Source organism: Mirounga angustirostris, unplaced genomic scaffold (assembly GCF_029215605.1).
Source record: "Mirounga angustirostris isolate CCGP_5_RB_7025 unplaced genomic scaffold, mMirAng1.0.hap1 SCAF_4, whole genome shotgun sequence".
Taxonomy (NCBI): Eukaryota; Metazoa; Chordata; class Mammalia; order Carnivora; family Phocidae; genus Mirounga; species Mirounga angustirostris.
Genome location: NW_026991712.1, coordinates 168,781,047 through 168,799,353, shown reverse-complemented (window position 1 = coordinate 168,799,353; position 18,307 = coordinate 168,781,047). Strand labels below are relative to the sequence as shown.

The following is an 18,307-nucleotide window of genomic DNA, read 5'->3' as shown; positions in this document are numbered from 1 at the left end:
GAGTGAGAAAAAGTTACTTAGTTAGGGTTGCCTGGGAATACTATAGGAGACAAAGCATCTTCCGCAACGCTTAGCTATATAGAAAGGTCTTAATACTTGCTAATTACAATTACTGGCCCCAGAAATTTTCCTAAGCACTTTTCAAGTATCATCTCTTTTAAGACAACAACCTTATGCCTTAGGCGACATACAGGCTTGGAGCTGTTAATAACGCCCCTGAAGAAGTCAAGACTTGAACCCATAACCTCACAACCAGGCAAGGCTTGGCAAACACGCGTGGTTCAGAGACTGCGAGCAGCTTGCTCATGGACTCGTGACCAGTTACTGACTCTACTCAACCAGATTTTTTATTCCGAATTGATAGTTGGGCATAACTTCTGAAGGTCTGTAACACGTAAGCTCCATAAAACTGGATCTGGGGAGGTGAAATGGGCAGTCCTCCAGAGGAGTCGAGAGACCGACTTCTGCCCCTGATTGTAGGTGAGGTGAGTCTTTAATTTAGACCTCTTTTTCCTTACCGTGAAGTGGGGGAAGAAGAATTATTAGGGTCCCCAGAGCCCTTTCCAATACTGACTCTCCAGAGCAGAAAACCCTTGCTCAGGTAAAGGCTCACTCAAATCCCTCCGGCTGAGGTTCATCCTCCGCGGGGCCCGCAATAGGGACGCGTCCCCTTTAAGGCGCCAGCTCGCCGGTGGCGGCGGCCGGAAGTGTTGAAGCCCGGCCTGGCGGCGGCGGTGGCAATAGCGGCCGTGGCGGCCTCTGCGCATGCTCCGTCGCCCGCCCGCCCTGGCCGCTCGCCGCCCGCCCGCCCGACGGAGACGGTGAGGAGGGGGAGGGGTGGGCGCGCGGGCGCGGGCGCGGGGTGGGGTGGGGGCGGGGGGGCGGGCGCGGGGGCCGCGCGGCGGCCGGCGAGGGCGGGCGGGCGCGCAGGGGGCGGGGGGCTGCTGCCTCCGCGGGCGCCTCCCCACGCCCTGTGCGTGCCGCCGCCGCCGCCGGGGAGCGAGCGGACGTCGCGGCGCCGCGGGGGGGTGGGGGGACGCTGCCGCTGGGTCCGCCCGAGCAGCCGGGCCGCCCCCAGCGCGGCCGGCCGCGCCGCCCGGGCTCGGCCCCTGGCCGAGGGCGGCGGGCGCCGGCGAGCGGGGCGCCCGGGGGCCCTACGCCCCCAGACCGAGGGCCCCGGAAGTCCTAGGCTGAGGGGCCCGGAGGGGCCGGAGCGACTCCGGACTGAGAGGCCCGGACGCCCAGGACCCCGGGGAGGGGTCCGGGGACCCCGGGGTATCCCCAGAGGCGGGGCCCGGGGAGCAGCAGGCCCGTCGACGCGGAGCTGGGGAGGGGCCTGGGTTGCGCTTGGGCGGGGGGGGGGGACGAGAGGGTGGGGGTGGGACGAAAGGTGAAGGAATCCTGGCTTCCGCCCGGGAGGAGACCCTCGGAAGCTTGGCGGGGGAGCAAGAGCAAAGTGTGGGTTCTGCTGAGGGAAGGAGGCCTAAGCTTCGCCCAAGGGGCGCGTTAGAGGCCTCGGCCATTCAGTCCAGGGGAAAAGAGGCAGGTGCTGTTCCGAAGGCGTGGCGACACGGTGGGTAGTGGGAGCAGGGGACGAGGAAGAAGAGCTCCAGGGAAAGTGAGCAGGCCTCTGCCTTCCCGGAGGTGAGGGGGCAGTAGGAAGACGCCTCAGAGCCTCCTCAAGTAGGAATGGGAAGGGTGCAAACCTGTGAGGGTGTGAGAGATTGAGTACCTTCTGATATATAGGTAGAGAACAGGACGATCTGGTGTGTTAGGGGATGGGAAGACCCGTTACGTTTTTGAGGACCGGAGAGAAGATAGTTGAGGGGAAGAAGCTTGAGTACCCCTATTTTCAGAAATGACAGGGGAATTGGCCAGGTGTCTCCTGAGGGGCGGGAACGATGACAGCAGAATCTTATCTGAGGGTCTTGGAGAGTGATCCACCAGACTTAGGCATGTCAAGCCTTGACCTACAGATCCGGGGAAGGCTTGACTGTCCAAGGAACAGGAGGAGTCCGAATTTTCTTAAAATGAGAGAAATCTCAAAAGTACTTGCTACCAGACACAGAAGGGGCCTTGTTTGGTGTCTGTTTAAGAGAACCAAGAAATGTGATTCCTCCTTAACCTGGAGGATGAGGGAGAGGGAGGATCGGGTCATTCTAGACTCACGGAGGGATTTTTTTCTTTTCCCTTGCCTCTGCTAATGGTTACCAGAGTGCTTTTGGAGGACTTTTTCATTAAATGTTTGAACTGTCTTCCCTAATTTATCGGCCTTTTATCAACTATGGATACTTAAGATCTACTGACTTGATGACTTTTTTATTAGTCATTAGCCAACCATTTATTCATATTTACTTCAACAAACATATTAAAAAGCTAATTTGTATTCAACTTCATTGGGTTAGCTTGGGCCCTGAATTGGTCTTGTCCTAAGCAGAAGTCTCCTAGACTCAAGTGCGATGATCCTTCAAAGAACACTTATCTCATTGCTTCCCCGAACACCTATATAGTAGTCTCCAATATGTGACTTATCCCAAACTTCATTTGTTTTGGCTGTGTCCCTCACAGCGGTCCTGTGTAGCCTTCTTGTTGGCTTTACTACATTTGATAGTGCCCTGGATGCATGAGAAGGAATGGAAAAAAAAAAAAAAAGTTTTGGCCTCAAGTAATAATAAAGTTTTAACTTGGAAAAAAAAATTTTTTTAAAGACTTTATTTTATTTATTTGTCAGAGAGAGAGAGCACAAACAGGGGGAGCAGAGGCAGAGGGAGAAGCAGGCTCCCCGCTGAGCAGGGAGCCCAATATGGGACTCAATCCCAGGACCCTGGGATCATGACCCAAGCCAAAGGCAGCTGCTTAACGGACTGAGCCACCCAGGTGTCCCTAACTTGGAAATTTCTTAAGAATAGACTACACAGTTGGGGTCCCCCCCCAGGGTAACTCAGTCCATTAAGCATCTTGTCTTTGGCTCAGGTCATGGTCTCAGGGTTCTGGGATTGAGCACCCCCCTCCCGCCCTCCCCACCCCCAGGTCTGACTCCCTGCTTAGCAGGGAGTCTCCTTCCTCTCCCTCCATCCCAACCCCCACTCGTGCGTGCGCTCTCTCTGTCAAATAAGATGTTTAAAAAGTAAAAAAAGAATAAGCTACACAGTCTATGAAAATTACAATACAGTATGGAATAAATAAATACATTTTGGGGTTAGAAAACTTCAGGGTATCTGCTATTTTACTCCTTTTCAACTACCAACTCTTGATGTTCCTGCTGTCATGTGACACTCATAATCCTGCCTCATTTTAAACGTTAGTTTTCAGGAGTGCCTGGCTGGCTTAGTCAATGAAGCGTGTGACTCTTGATTTGGGGGTCGTGAGTTTGAGCCTCATGTTGGGCACAGAGATTACTTAAAAAAAAAAACAAAAACCAATAACAAAAAGAAACATTAGTTGTCAGAATACAAAAAAATGAATTTAATCCAGAGTAGGTCAGATGTCATTTATTTAGTTATTTTGTAGCTTATGTGTGTATTCATGTGCCTACTTTCAAGGTATCTTTTTTGTCTTTGAAAATAACTACAAAATAATTCTTTTCACATAAATTTGACATCTTTCCTTTATGTGTGTTCCCGCAGACTTACAGAGTGTTGTGTAATTACACAATGAATACTCTCAGGCCCTTTCCCTGAAATACCCAAAGGAGCAACTCAGTCATCTTGCCTCAGGAGTTTTTGTTGCTATAAACAAGAGCTACTTTTTAGTTTATACTCACCTCAAAGAGATGACCTTGCAGTTAGCCAGTGTAGTCTGTAGAGCTGGTTTCGGGTTACTTGTTAGGAATGTGGTATTTAGGGTAATAAGAGATACTCAACCTAAACTTGCTTCTCTAAAGAATGTAAGAATTGCCATGTTGGATCAGACCTTGTGTCTCTTACTGACACTGAGAGACATATTGTGGATGATTATAATTACCTTCTTGGATAAACTCAGAAGGTTAGAGAACATTCCTCTTGGGTTTCAAGGTGTGGGAGGGCTAAGGAGTAAAATATGAGTTCCTATTGAGGAAACTATTAATCAAGTAGTTAGTCAACCACTTATTCAGAGTGTTGTACAGAGGACTCAACCTTAGGGTAGAAGGTTAAAACTAGAAGCATCCTTCTAATTCTCCTCCTCTAACCCATTAATTTACTTAAGCTATTTTTAAAATTGAAAACCACTGTTTTAAAATTATAAATTACATAAGTTTGTTACATGCTAAAAGTAAATAATAAATTACATAAGTTTGTTACATGCTAAAGTTTACATCTTTTGAATTCATTAAATATGTAATAGTAACAGAATAGTGCTTGACAATAAGTGTCCAACAAATGTTAGCTGTGATTCTTTTCATTCAAGCTACATTTTTATGGTTCAAGCTTTGAAGATATCTATTGGTTCAATTATTCTAGGATTTGAAGCATTTGTATGCTTTGTCATATCCCTTTTTGTCTTTTTCTAGACTCTGAGGTCCTAATTGTTTTGGTTCTGTTGCTGGCAGCCAGCTGAACGAGTCCATTGATTCTCTTTTTTATCCCTAGTTTTTTTTTTTTTTTAAGGTTTATTTATTTATTTGAGGCGGGGTGGGGCAGAGGGAGAGGGAATTCTGAAGCAGATTCCCCCCTGAGCTTGGAGCATTGCAGGGCTCAGTCCCAGGACCCTGAGATCATGACCTGAGCTGAAATCAAGAGGGGGCTGCTTAACCGACTGAGCCACCCAAGTGCCCCTATTCCTAGTTTTAAGCCTTTGATTTACAGAAGTTCAGATAGTGTACTGTAATATCTTACAATTAATTTTTTTCTCTAGTACAGGACAATGTCATGCATCTCTTTTCCTTCTTTAGTTCCTTACGAGCAGATACTGTCCCTTTTCATATTTTTTTTTTAAAGATTTTATTTATTTATTTGAGAAAGAGAGAATGAGAGACAGAGAGCATGAGAGGGAGGAAGGTCAGAGGGAGAAGCAGACTCCCTGCCAAGCAGGGAGCCCGATGCGGGACTCGATCCCGGGACTCCAGAATCATGACCTGAGCCAAAGGCAGTCGCTTAACTAACTGAGCCACCCAGGCGCCCTGTCCCTTTTCATAGTTAACAAGCCTAACTCTGTGCCTGATGTGGAGTAGAGACTCAGTAAACATTTGTTGAACTGGCCATAATGACAGACAATAAGTTTAGCCTAGCTGCCTAAACAAATTTATATCCCCTAATTTAGAAAAGTAGAAAATTCTAGAAGTCTTTTAGGGCGAGGCGAGTCATTCACTGCACAAAAATATATTACGTACCTGTTATGTGCCACATTTCCTCAGAAAGTTTTAGCTAGGCATTTTTGTAAATAGAAGTCTGATATTTGAACACTATTTACTTACTCCTGTGTCCTGGGTATTGAGCTAGCATAGGGGAACTGTTGAAAAAGAAAAGCAATCTTTGCTCTCCCAGGATATAGTCTGGTGAGGAGAGGTTGACAAAGTGGGGTAATGGTTATGACAGGGGTGCTGCAGCAGGTTCTGAGGGAGCAAGAACACAAGCTTACATCTAGTCAGGGAAGTCACAGGCCTCCCTGTGAATGAACATGTGTGTGTGTGTGTATTTTTTTAGATTTTTAAAAATTTTTATTTATTTATCTTTTTAAGTAAACTCTGTGCCCAACATGGGGCTTGAACTCATAACCCTGAGATCAGGAGTCGCATGCTGTACTGACTGAGCCATCCAGGCATCCCAGGAAGTGATGTTTTAAATAAGTTATAAAAGTTTAGCAGTGACTAGCCAAAAAGAAAGGAAAAGAGAATTCTAGGTAGAGGAAACAAGTGTGAAGGCTCAGGTGAGGAAATATGGCATGTTTGAGAAATTGAAAAAATTCCGCAACAGGAGCCCACAACATGAGAGGAAGAACTATGAGAAATGAGGCTAGGAGAGGGGACAGATTTGGAGGATTCTATGAGCACTGTTAAGATGCTTGCACTTGAATAGCAAAGGGAATCCACTGAAGGATCCTGAAATGGAGAAATGGCCTGTGGCCTTCAGTAAGATTACTTTGTTAGCTCTGTAGATAATGGGGTGGAGAGCAAGACCAGAGATTAACATACTGATGAGAAGCAGCTGGAAAAATTCAGGTAACAGTGTGGCAGCTTAGAATATGGTGGTGGCAGCACAGATGGAGAATGGGGGATGGTTAAAAGAGAAATATAGATGATAGAATGGATAGGATTTGGTGGTTGATTGGATTTAGAAAGAGAAGGATGAAAAATAACTCCGAAGTTTTTGGCTTGAGAAAATAGGTGTAGGATAGTGCCATTTACAGAGGCAGGAAACAGGAACAGGTTTATGAGAGAATATGAGTTCAGTTTAAGGTTTCTACAAGATAAATTTTAAGAGGCTTTTGGGTACAAGAGGTATAGCATTCAGGAAAAAAGTTTGAATGTGAGAATCATAAAAGGCATAAGTCTGATACATGGAATTTTAACTAGGTCAAATACAAACAAAAATTGATTGAACCAATGTGTCAGTGCCATGAAGAACAGGGCTGTGGGAGACAGGCTTTTTAAAGAAGCAACACCTGCCCTCATAGAATTAAAAATACCAAAAATATGAAAAAATAGAAAAAATAAAGAAGCAGCACCTCATAGTATAGTTCAGTTATGGAAATAGAGGTTTGTTCAGTTAACTACAATACAAAGCACAGTGTGATAATCGTTAGAGGAGAGCTACAAACCAAGTATTGGGGGACTGTAGAAAAGAAAATGGTTTGGCAGGGGCTTTGTGGAGGAGTGGGCTTTGAACTGGGGCCTTGGAGGGAAAAGTTGATGAGGGAAAAGAGAGTTTGGGCTTAAGAAATAGCAAAGGTATAGAAACCTGAAGGTACATATTGTATTTTCAGAGTACAGGGAGAGGCTGGTGTGGCTGGCACTTAAGGTTCTTGGGGAATTACAGTTGCAGATAAAACTGGAAAAGTATTTGGGGGCCAGATGATGGAGACCTTGAGTGCCGTGCTTAAGTATGCATATTATATGCAAACAGATGCTGTGTCAGAGCTGAGGTGTGGATTCAGTTGTCTGACTACCAGTCATATTCAAACATGCATCTACCATGTCCCTACTCTTATCAGCATGTCCTAATCATCTCCCATATCTTTTTTTTTTTTAAGGTTTTATTTATTTATTTAATTGACAGAGAGAGAGAGACTGCGTGAGAGGGAACACAAGCAGGGGGAGTGGGAGAGGGAGAAGCAGGCCTCCGGCCGAGCAGGGAGCCCAATGCGGGACTCGATCCTGGGACTCCAGGATCATGACCCGAGCCGAAGGCAGTCGCTTAACCAACTGAGCCACTCAGGCGCCCCTCATCTCACATATCTAAGTAAACACAGTGCTCTTACCTATACTCTTTTAAGTGACTCCTTTCTTTGCAACTGTGAGAACTAACCGCTGCAGAATATCCTGGGGCCCTCAGAGTTTTCATTAAAATTGGAATGATTCTTTGTTAGAGTCAAGGAGCACATGGTGCTGGACACTGGTTTCCCCAACAAGTCTGCAAGGGAGATGTCAGGCAAGATCATCTCTCCATTCAGTCTGAGGCAAAGAGGTAGTAAGAAGTTCCTAGAGATCATACAGTTGGATTCAGTATTTATTAAACAACCACACAATGCAAATCACTTTTCTTCCTATCCAGTTTATTTCATATAGTGGACACTTATTAAGTAATTCACAAAGGACAGAGCACTTGGTGAGGTGCAATGGCTGGTTGCAAAGAAAAGAGATGATTCCTACTTTCTAGGAGCTTACTGTTTGGGATGGAACTAGTGGTGTGCTGTAAATCAGTTCTCCAGGAAAAAAAAAATATCCTGACCTCTAGTGCTTGCCAGTTTCTGTGGTGTATATATTCCCAGCATCATTGATTTCAAGCTAACAGTTTGATGTCACTAAACTCAGAGTTGGGAAGAGATGTGCACAATTGGTTTTCAAGAGCAGGCTCCAAGGCACCTGGGTGGCTCAGTTGGTTAAGTGTCTGCCTTCGGCTCAGGTCATGATCCCAGGGTCCAGTACAGCACTGGGTGAATCACATATCCTAAGAAAGCCTAAATCAGCAAGTGAGTCCTAAGGCATTTCTGGAAAGATCAGAGCCTAGGTCAGCCCCTTCCCACAGTTCCTATCCTTTTCAGAGGACCACGATCTTGGAATTGGTAGTCATAATTATCTTGGTGTTCCTTTCCTATGATTGCCGTCTTTTCAAAACAGACCAAGTCACTGGTGCTTCTTGTTTCTGACAGCAGCCCAGCTATCTGACTTCATGTGAAAGATGGCTAATGCAGAAGTGAGTGTTCCAGTGGGGGATGTGGTTGTGGTACCCACTGAAGGAAATGAAGGGGAGAACCCTGAAGACACTAAAACCCAAGTGATCTTGCAGTTACAGCCTGTGCAACAAGGGTAAGTGACTAGAGATTTGGATCTTCTGAAAAATTGGGGAGGTTTAAAGAGTGGGGAAATTATAACTGTATGCTTAGCACAAGGGAACATTCACCATCAATCTCTCAGAGCTGGCTAAGTTTTCATCTTTATAAAGTATTGTGTACTATATTCGTCATCGTAATACTTATTACAACAGTTAACTGTGTCCTTGTCTCTTTCCCTCTTCACTGTAAGCTCTTTGAGGGTAAGTTACATGGCTCCCTCCTCTTATTGATCCACACTGTTTAGCACAGGGCCTTGGTACATGTTTACTGAAAGACAGTGTAGTTAGAGTCAGAGGAGATTAGGTAAGGGAACTACGAAAGTTTTCCTGCCAGAAGTGGTCGGGACCCTAAGGGATGGGCAAATTAATCAAGCTTAGTTTATAAAAAAATACATATCAATGACCTACTATTTTATAATGTATTACAAAGTGTTGGAAGAAGTATAGCGATGGTTCCCACCATCATGGAGCTTGCAGTCTGGTTGTGCAAACCAAAAATACATATATGTAAATAAAGAGGTCACTTACATGGCAAAATCTAAGAAGTACTGAGTGTCGTGGTTAGGAAGTAGCTTGAATTCAGAGGATCACTATGAATTTGAAAGAAGAAATAAGATTTTTTAATTGGTCTTGAAGTTTAAATAAGACATCTACAGAGAGAAGGAGGGGGTAGTTATTTTATCTTGAGGAATGTATAAAAGATTCTTCATAAGATTAGAAATGTTCTTGTGGCATCTGGCTGACTCAGTGGAGCATGTGACTCTTGATCTCAGGGTTGTGAGTTTGGGCCCCATGTTGGGTGTAGAAATTACTTAAACAAAGGGGGTGCCTGGGTGGTTCAGTTGGTTAAGCATCCAACTCTTGATTTCAGCTCAGGTCTTGATCTCAGGGTTGTGAGTTTAAGCCCCACATTGGGCTCCACACCCAGCAGGGAGCCTACTTAAAAAAAAGAAAGAGAGAGAAAAAAAAAATGTTCTTGGGCAAACACATAATCCATTCTCAATCTACTAAGTAACATACCTTGTCTTAAACACTTATGGAGAAAGACAGTCAACCTCTCTTGGTAACTTAAACTTTTTAGTATAGGAAATTTCAAATATACCCCCAGATTTTAAAAAAATACTATAGTGAACCCCCATGTACAGACCCATCACCCAACTTCAACAATTATAAACACATGGCCAGTCTTATTTCATCTTTACATCCACCCACTCCTGAATTTTTTGAAGCAAATCCCAGACATTAGTATGTATCTTGTAAAAGTAAGGACTTTTTAGTTTTTAAAATATAGCCATAGTTTGCTGACATTTCTGAATATTGAAGGAAATATTTTAAGATCTGTAAGGGAGGGGTGCCTGGGTGGCTCAGCTGTTAAGCATTTGCCTTTGGCTTGGGTTGTGAACCCAGGGTCTTGGGATTGAGCCCCATATCGGGCTCCCTGCTCAACGGGAGTCTGTTTCTCCCTCTCACATTCCCCTTACTTGTGTTGCCTCTCTCACTGTCTGTTAAATAAATAAATAAAATCTTTAAAAATACATACCAGCACCTAGATGGCTCAGTTGTTAAGCGTCTGCCTTCGGCTCAGGTCATGATTCCGGGGTCCTGGGATCGAGCCCCACTTCGGGCTCCCTGCTCAGCAGGAAGCCTGCTTCTCCCTCTCCCACTCCCCCTGCTTATGTTCCTGCTCTCTCTCTCTCTCTCTCTCTGTCAAATAAATAAATAAATAATCTTAAAAAAAAAACTATTAAAAAAAATAAGATCTGTAAAGGAAAGTTAATAAAAGTACTGACGGGGTGCCTGGCTGGCTCAGTTGGACTGTGTGACACTTGATCTTGGGGTTGTGAGTTCGAGCCCCATGTTGGGTGTAGAGATTACTTAAAAAAATAATAAGATCTTAAGAAAAAATAATTACTGACATATAGTGGATAGAGTGATGAGAATTTTTATTTGCCCCAAAAGTTTATGCTTGTTTATTCAAATTTACCTCTTTGGGAACTTCATTTGTTACATACACACATACTTACAGTTATTACCCTTTGAGGAAGGGTAATGAGGAAGAATTAAAGAGTAGATTCTTTGGGGCATGGCAGCTTTATTTTCTCTTGGAATCATTGTTTCTTCTATCTTTCCTAAAGTGCTCCAGTTGTCACTTATCCTATCCCTCCTAGAGACAGAAAACACTTCTCAACTACTTAGAGACTTAATTATTTTGAAGATTGGTTCCACTTATTTTGTGTGTGTGTCTTTTTTTATTTTCCAAATGACATTGCTTTTTCTGGAAACCTCTCATTGCTTGATTAGATTATAGGCATCTTTGTACAACATTGACTCCCCAACCTACTGTTTACATTGAATTTGCCATATAAGCTAGTGAATACATTTTCAGGTACTGAATTCTGAGGTATCTGCCAATCAGTGCTCAGTCGATTTCTCTAGTTGTATTTTATTTATTTTTAAATTTATTTATTTATTTATTTATTTATTTATTTATTTATTTATTTATTTAGAGAGGGAGCGTATGTTCAGGGGGGAGGGGCAGAGGAAGAGAAAGAGAGAATCCCAAACAGGCTGCAAACTCAGCATGGAGCCTGACATGGGGCTCAGTCTCATGACCCTGAGATCATGACCTGAACTGAAATCAGGAGTCAGACATGTAAGTGACTGACCCACCCTGGCACCCCAGGAAATTTTTTCTTGATAAAACCTTGTTTATAGACTGTGCCCCTACTTCCCACTGCAATTGCAATTTACTGGTTGTTGAAATTATGTATAAATAAGAATTTCTTCTTTTAAATGATTTTGCATATATTGGTCAATTTAGAATGAGTTTACTGAACTTACTTGAAGCAGTGGTTTCTCATGTTTATCATAATCCTCATGCACTGACCAACAACTTATTGGGTACTTTGCCATGTTCTAGTTAGTATTCAACACACTAGACATACAAAATTGAATAAATAAATAGGACATAATCTCTGTTGTCAGGAACCTCTTGGACTGTGCCCAAGGGGAGGCAGACAGCTAAACAAACGTATAATATTAAGTGTTATATTTGTTGTGACAAAAGCCTAAAGTACAGTTGGGTCACAAAGGAGGAAGTAGATGATTATACTGGAGGGATTGGTGTGGACGGAAAAGCATCATAGAGGCTACTCTTTATTAAAAAACAAATAGAGGGGCACCTGGTTGGCTTAGTCAGTAGGGCGTGCAACTCTTGATCCTGGGATTGTAAATTCAAGCTCCACGTTGGGTGTAGAGATTACTTAAAAATAAAATCTTAATGGGCGCCTGGGTGGCTCAGTTGGTTAGGCGACTGCCTTCGGCTCAGGTCATGATCCTGGAGTCCTGGGATCGAGTCCCGCATCCGGCTCCCTGCTCGGCGGGGAGTCTGCTTCTCCCTCTCCCACTCCCCGTTTGTGTTCCCTCTCTCGCTTTGTCTTTCTCTGTCAAATAAATAAATAAAATCTTAAAAAAATAAAAAAATAAAATAAAATCTTAAGAACAAACAAACGGGCACCTGGGTGGCTCAGTCGGTTGTCTGTCTTTGGCTCAGGTCATGATCCCAGGGTCCTGGGATCGAGTCCCGCATCGAGCACCGCATTGGGCTCCTGCTTCTCCCTCTCCTTCTGCCCCTCCCAGCCCCCACCTTGTGCTTGTGTGCGCGCTTGCTCTCGCACACTCTCTCTCTCTCTCTAGCATGCTCTCTCTCAAATAAATAAATAAAATCTTTAAAAAACAACCAGATGGAGAAGGATGTTCTGGGCAAAGGGGGAAGTAAGAGCGAAGAGGGAAAGTATAAAAGAAGATGTCAGTTCTGGGAACCACAAATAATTTGGTATGACTAGGGCTTGGATTATAAGGTGAGGTTTAGGGAGAGTTGAAACCAGGGGCCAGATCTTGGAGCAACTTAAATATCCTATTAAGGATTTGGGGGCTTTATTGTAACAATAAGTAGAGGGTTCTTGAAGGGTTTTAAGGAGGGGTTTACGTGATCACTCCAGTAGGAATATAGAAGATCAGGTAGATGCAAGGAGACTAGTTCAGACTAGAGATGATAACAGCCTGAATTAAGGCAGTAGCAGTGGAAAAAGAGACAGGGAGGCTGGCTTGTGTTAAGGAGATACATCTGGTAGGATTTGGTGGCTGAGTATGTGGGAGTTGAGGAGGAGGAAGAGGGAGAAATCTGATGTAATTCCCAGGCTTCTGTCTTAGGCTGTAGAGTGCTAGTGGTGCCATTAACAAGGATAGGAAATATAAGAAGAGTGGTTTGGGAGAGGGAAGAGAACTTGGTTATTTTAGACATAATGAATTCAACAAAGTCCTATGGGACATCCAAATGCATTTATTCATTTAGCAAGTTAACTGTATCCTGGTGTGAAATTCAGAGGAGAGGTCTGTGCTAGCGGTGTCACCCTGGGGGTGGGTGATACAAGGGATATTATTCAAGCAGTGCTTTCAGATAACAAGATGTGGGGGCGCCTGGGTGGCTCAGTCGGTTGAGCGACTGCCTTCAGCTCAGGTCATGATCCTGGAGTCCCGGGATGGAGCCCCACACTGGGCTTTCTGCTCGGTGGGGAGTCTGCTTCTCCCTCTCCCTCTCCCTCTGTGCTCTCTCTCTCTCTCTCAAATAAATGAATAAAATCTTTTAAAAAAAGATGCAATAGTTAATACATTATGTTTATTATAGAAATTAAAGGTTGCTAGTATATTTTATCTGAGCCCATTTCTTGGAAGGTAGAAACATTTTATTTATTTAATTTTTTTGAGACGGAGGGGGGATGGAGAACAGGAGAGTGAGAGATTCTTTTTTTTTTAAAAGATTTTATTTATTTATTTGAGAGAGAGAACACATGAGAGGGGATAGGGTCAGAGGATGAAGCAGACTCCCTGTCGAGCAGGGAGCCCGATGCGGGACTCGATCCAGGGACTCCAGGATCATGACCTGAGCCGAAGGCAGTCGCTTAACCAGCTGAGCCACCCAGGCGCCCCAGAGATTCTTTTTTTTTTTTAAGATTTTATTTATTTGACAGAGAGAGAGACAGTGAGAGAGGGAACACAAGCAGGGGGAGTGGGAGAGGGAGAAGCAGGCTTCCTGCCGAGCAGGGAGCCCAATGCGGGGCTCGATCCCAGGACCCTGGGATCATGACCTGAGCCGAAGGCAGACGCTTAACGACTGAGCCACCCAGGCGCCCCGAGAGTGAGATTCTTAAGCAGGCTCCACACCCAGTGCAGAGGTGACACAGGGCTCAATCTCAGGACCCTGAGATCGTGACCTGAACCGAAATCAAGAATCTGATGCTTAACTCACTAAGCCACCCAGGTAGAAGGTAGAAACATTTTAGAGAGACTTTCCCTAAGTGATACTTCTAGTTAATGCTAGTTACTTTGGGCATGGTCTCTCTCTCTCTCTCTCTTTTTTTTTACTAGGCTCTGCTCATGTCAATAGTTTGGTTATATGATGCTTTGAAAAATGCTAAAGTGCTAAAAAAGACTAAAGTATCTAGAGTCCAACAAAGGACATCAGCTTCTATGGCCAATGGTCTTTTTTTTTTTTTTTAAGATTTTTATTATTTATTTGACAGCGAGAGAGAGAGCACATGTGCGCGCATAAGCAGGGGAAGCAGCAGGCAGAGGGAGAGGGAGAAGCAGGCTCCCTGCTGAGCAAGGAGCCCCACTCAGGGCTTGATCCCAGGGTCCTGGGATCACGACCTGAGTAGAAGACAGATGCTTAACCGACTGAGCCACCCAGGTGCCCCGATCTTGAACTGTCCCAACAGTATTACTTTTTAGTCTTCTTAGGATAATTCTATAATTTAATCTTATACTTGAAGCAACATTTTATGTCATAAGCATTTAAAGTTATGAAGGGAAAAGTCTGGTGTGAAACAGTAACAAGTGGTGATGTAAAGACAGTAGCAAGAGGAACTTTCCTTGGAGGCGAGGAAAGTTGTTGATTCATGTCCATGGTAGTAGCTGCTAAGCAGTCCTGGGCAGCTTGGAGTTTAAGTACAATGGGGAACTAGTCAGAGCACTAACATAGAGTTGTAAAGTATATTTATTTTATTCCTTTTGAGATAGATTATAACAAATTTCTTAACCCCATGCTGTGAATATTAATTTTTTCATGATTTATGTAGTTTGTTTATCGATGGACACTTTTACAACAGGATTTATGAACCCGGGTCCGAGAACAACACGGCAGTTGTGGCAGTAGAAACTCACACAATTCACAAAATTGAAGAAGGGATTGGTAAGTCTTTTTGTTATTCTAGTATCTTTGACCTTAGCTTCCTTGGTTGAGATTTCTTGCCTTTTGTGCCTTATATTTTCCCCCTTACGCAATGTGCCCTACCAATGCTGCAGCCATCGGTTTGATGGTGGTGCATCTAGAGACACCACTGACAAATGCTAGGCCCATCAGTTGATTATTTAACATCAGTTTGCTAGGGTACTGAAAAGATTTTTCATCTACAAAAATTCCCCAAAGAAATAGAGCCTCAAGGTTGATCCTGTCATTAGGGAAGTTGCTGATTAGGACTTACGAGGTGTTGATTGGAAGGCAGTCGGTGGAAAGAAATTGAAAAAAAAAGTTTGAAGTTAGACAAACCTGAGTTTAAATCCTACTTTCTCACTTCTTAGCTGTGTGTCCTTGGGAAAGTCACTTCACCTTTCCGAGTCCCACCTACATACATCAGAAACAATCATTGCCTCACAGGATTGCTGTAAGAACTAAATAAGATTAAGCATGGGAAAGCACATAGGACAGTGTCTGGCACATAGTGTGGGCTTGATAAGAGAGCTGTTATGCCAAACTTCTTCCAGAAGACTCCAAAACAATACCAGCCAATGTGAACTGTTAGCTACTCAGAGGAACCAAGAGACTAGAGATTTTGAATTAAGCTTTTGGGGAAAAGTGTTCAATAAATAACTGATATTTTTTCCATTTTCAGATGCAAGCACTATAGAAGCAAATGAGGATATGGAAATTGCTTACCCCATAACTTGTGGGGAGAGCAAAGCCATTCTCCTCTGGAAGAAGTTTGTATGTCCAGGAATAAATGTGAAGTGTGTCAAGGTAATTGTCTTTTCTCCTTACTGGGGCCTGTTTGGGGGCTCCTTGTTTTCAAAGAGTATAATTTCAGTGCCTGTTCTCTCTTATCTACCATATCAATGTTTTCAATATTGTGGCTATAGTCCCTATGGTGTCACAGAAAAAAAATAAGGACTTTGGAGTGAAATTGGCCTGGATTCAAGTCCCACGCAGAATACAAGTTCTAGGAGAGCTGAGAACTTGTATTCTTGTTCACCAGTGTATCCCCAACACCTAGAATGATGCTTGGCATATTTATCTATAAATGTTTGTTGAATGAATGAATGGAGTCCCATCTCTGTGACTGGGTGACCTTGAACAAATTAATATTTCAGAGGCTCATATGTTAAAATATGAATAATCACATATACTGTCAGGTTGCTAACAGATAAAATGAGATAATATATGTAAAATGCCTTATAGAAGTATGCATTATAGTAGTTTATTAAAAATTATTACTGATAAAAATAAATTCTCATGAGAGCACAAAGTGGAAATAATTGCTTAAGCTTCTGTCTCCATTGGTAGCCACAGCTGTACCCATAGATAGTAGTTCACCATCCGTGGCATCATCCTAGAATCATGAAGGATTACAGAGTTTTGAGGTTCTGCAGTGATAGTGGTTTCTATGGTACTTATTCTTTCCACCACATCCTGAGTCTTGTCATTAGGGCTGGGTAGGTTACTTCAGTTTATTTAAACAGCCTTTGCAACATTGGACCCACATATTATTCCTGATTTAGGGCATAAATGGATTTCAGGTGCTAATCAGTATATTAATCTCTATCCTCCTCCTGTCTTCTGTAACTCTGTATCAGGACAGGGCACTGTGCCCAGAGAAGGATCATCTTCTCTGGCACAGCAGGGCAGGAGGTTGGAAGATACAAGGCTATGACTTAAGATGCCATCTGGGTATTTTTTCATATATAACAAGTAGAGTTACCTTTTTGTCTCTCTTGGCCTGCCTAAGCTGACCTTGAGTGATTTTGGACTTTTCTTTTTACTTTAGTTCAATGATCAGTTGATCAGCCCCAAGCATTTTGTTCATCTGGCTGGCAAGTCCACCCTAAAGGACTGGAAGAGAGCCATTCGTCTGGGTGGAATCATGCTCAGGTGAGCTTTAATAACAAGCACATACCAGGGCTCAGTTGGAAGAGCATGCAACTCTTGATCGCAGAGCCCCACACTGAATGTAGAGATTACTAAAAAAAAAAAAAGAAAAGAAAACAAGCACATACCTTTTGTTCTGTTTTGTTTTTTTTAAGATTTATTTATTTATTTTAGAGAGTGTGGGGTGGGGGAGGGAAGGACATCTTTTTTTTTTTTTTTAAGATTTACTTGTTTATTTTAGAGAGAGCACGAGCAGGAGGGGCAGAGGCAGAGGGAGAGAGAATCTCAGCCAGACTCTGTGCTGAGGAAGGAGCCTCTTGAGGGGTTTGGTCTCATGATCCTGAGGTCACGACCTGAGCTGAAACCAAGAGTCAGATGCTTAACCAACTTTACCACCCAGGCACCCCTGGAAAGAGAACCTTAAGCAGACTCTGCAAGGAGTGTGGAGCCGGCTGTGGGGCTCGATCTCACAACCCTGAAATCATGACCTGAGCCAAAATCAAGCTGAAACCAAGAATCTAAATTAACTCTTCCCAGCATCTAGGGCAAGTTTTTTCTGATGTCAGGATATTAGGATCCTTTCTGAGCAGAGAAGCTCAGGAGTAGATGACAGTCGTACTTGAGATCGCCAAGCACAGGCAGGGCTAAGCCTGGTGCTGAGGAAGCGTGCTGACCTCGGAGAAGTGTAGGCTACTGACAAGTTCTGTGATTATCTGGTAAAATAGAGGCTGCTGTTGATAAGTAACAATCATACTCAGTGAATGCAATCCTTGCCATCACTGTACCACAGAAATAAACTTCAGAATGTATAATACCCTCACCCCCATCTTTATGCAGCAAGCTTATTATTGTAATTCCACACCCCCCCCCCCCGCCCTGGTGAAGATTAACATTAATTGGTATTTCTTGAGCACTCACCTATTGATGGATTTTAAAATGTGCTCAGGAATGGAAAGTTCCTCACAGAACATGTATCAACAGCCTTAAGAACACCTTACCCATTGTCTTTAATGCTTTTTAAGGAATCTGTCCTAAGAAAAATCTATAGTGCTTGTAGAGATTTAGGCATAAAGATGTTTATTGCAACATTGTTGAAAATTATAGTCAGCTTTAGGGGCACCTGTGTGGCTGAGTCAGTTAAGCATCTGCATTCAGCTCAGGTCCTGATCCCAGGGCATCGGGCTTCCTTCTCAGTGAGGAGCCTGCTTCTCCCTCTCCCTCTGCCCCTGCTCCCATTTGTGCTTGCTCTCTGTCTCTCAAATAAATAAATAAAATATATTTTTAAAAAATACGTTGTTTTCAAGTTTGATTAGTGAGAACATGTTTTTTTTCCCCTAAGATTTTATTTATTTGATAGAGAGCAGGAGAACCCAAGGGGGGGGGGATAAATAAATAAATAAATAAATAATAACTAACTAACTAACTAAATAAATAAATAACGTCTGACTCTTGATTTCAGCTCAGATCTTGATTTCAGGGTTGTGAGTTCAGGCCCCGCACTGGGCTCTGTGCTGGGCGTGGAGCCTACTAAAAAAATATATGTATATACACACACACACACACACACATACACAGTGTGATTTTAGTTGTGTAAAAAACAAACACACACATATGTACACAAAATTTAATAGAAGAAAAT

At 43.4% G+C, this 18,307-nt stretch overlaps 1 protein-coding gene across 10 annotated transcripts in view; it reads left to right on the top strand.

Annotated features, from left to right (window-relative positions):
* Positions 1–335: 335 nt before the first annotated feature.
* GMEB1 (glucocorticoid modulatory element binding protein 1) overlaps positions 336–18,307 on the top strand; it is a 34,457-nt gene continuing 16,485 nt past the window's right edge. Inside the window, exons 1-5 of one of the 10 annotated variants that reach the window (XM_064589652.1) lie at positions 336–480; positions 8,287–8,443; positions 14,606–14,718; positions 15,419–15,543; positions 16,568–16,671. In XM_064589652.1, the coding sequence (XP_064445722.1) occupies positions 8,316–8,443; positions 14,606–14,718; positions 15,419–15,543; positions 16,568–16,671 (470 nt within the window). In that variant the 5' untranslated portion in view covers positions 336–480; positions 8,287–8,315. Of the gene's footprint in view, positions 486–688; positions 822–1,076; positions 1,276–1,373; positions 1,645–4,023; positions 5,845–8,286; positions 8,444–14,605; positions 14,719–15,418; positions 15,544–16,567; positions 16,672–18,307 lie in introns of those variants that run through there. The other 9 variants (XM_064589654.1, XM_064589651.1, XM_045898282.3 and 6 more) reach the window with 9 other exon arrangements.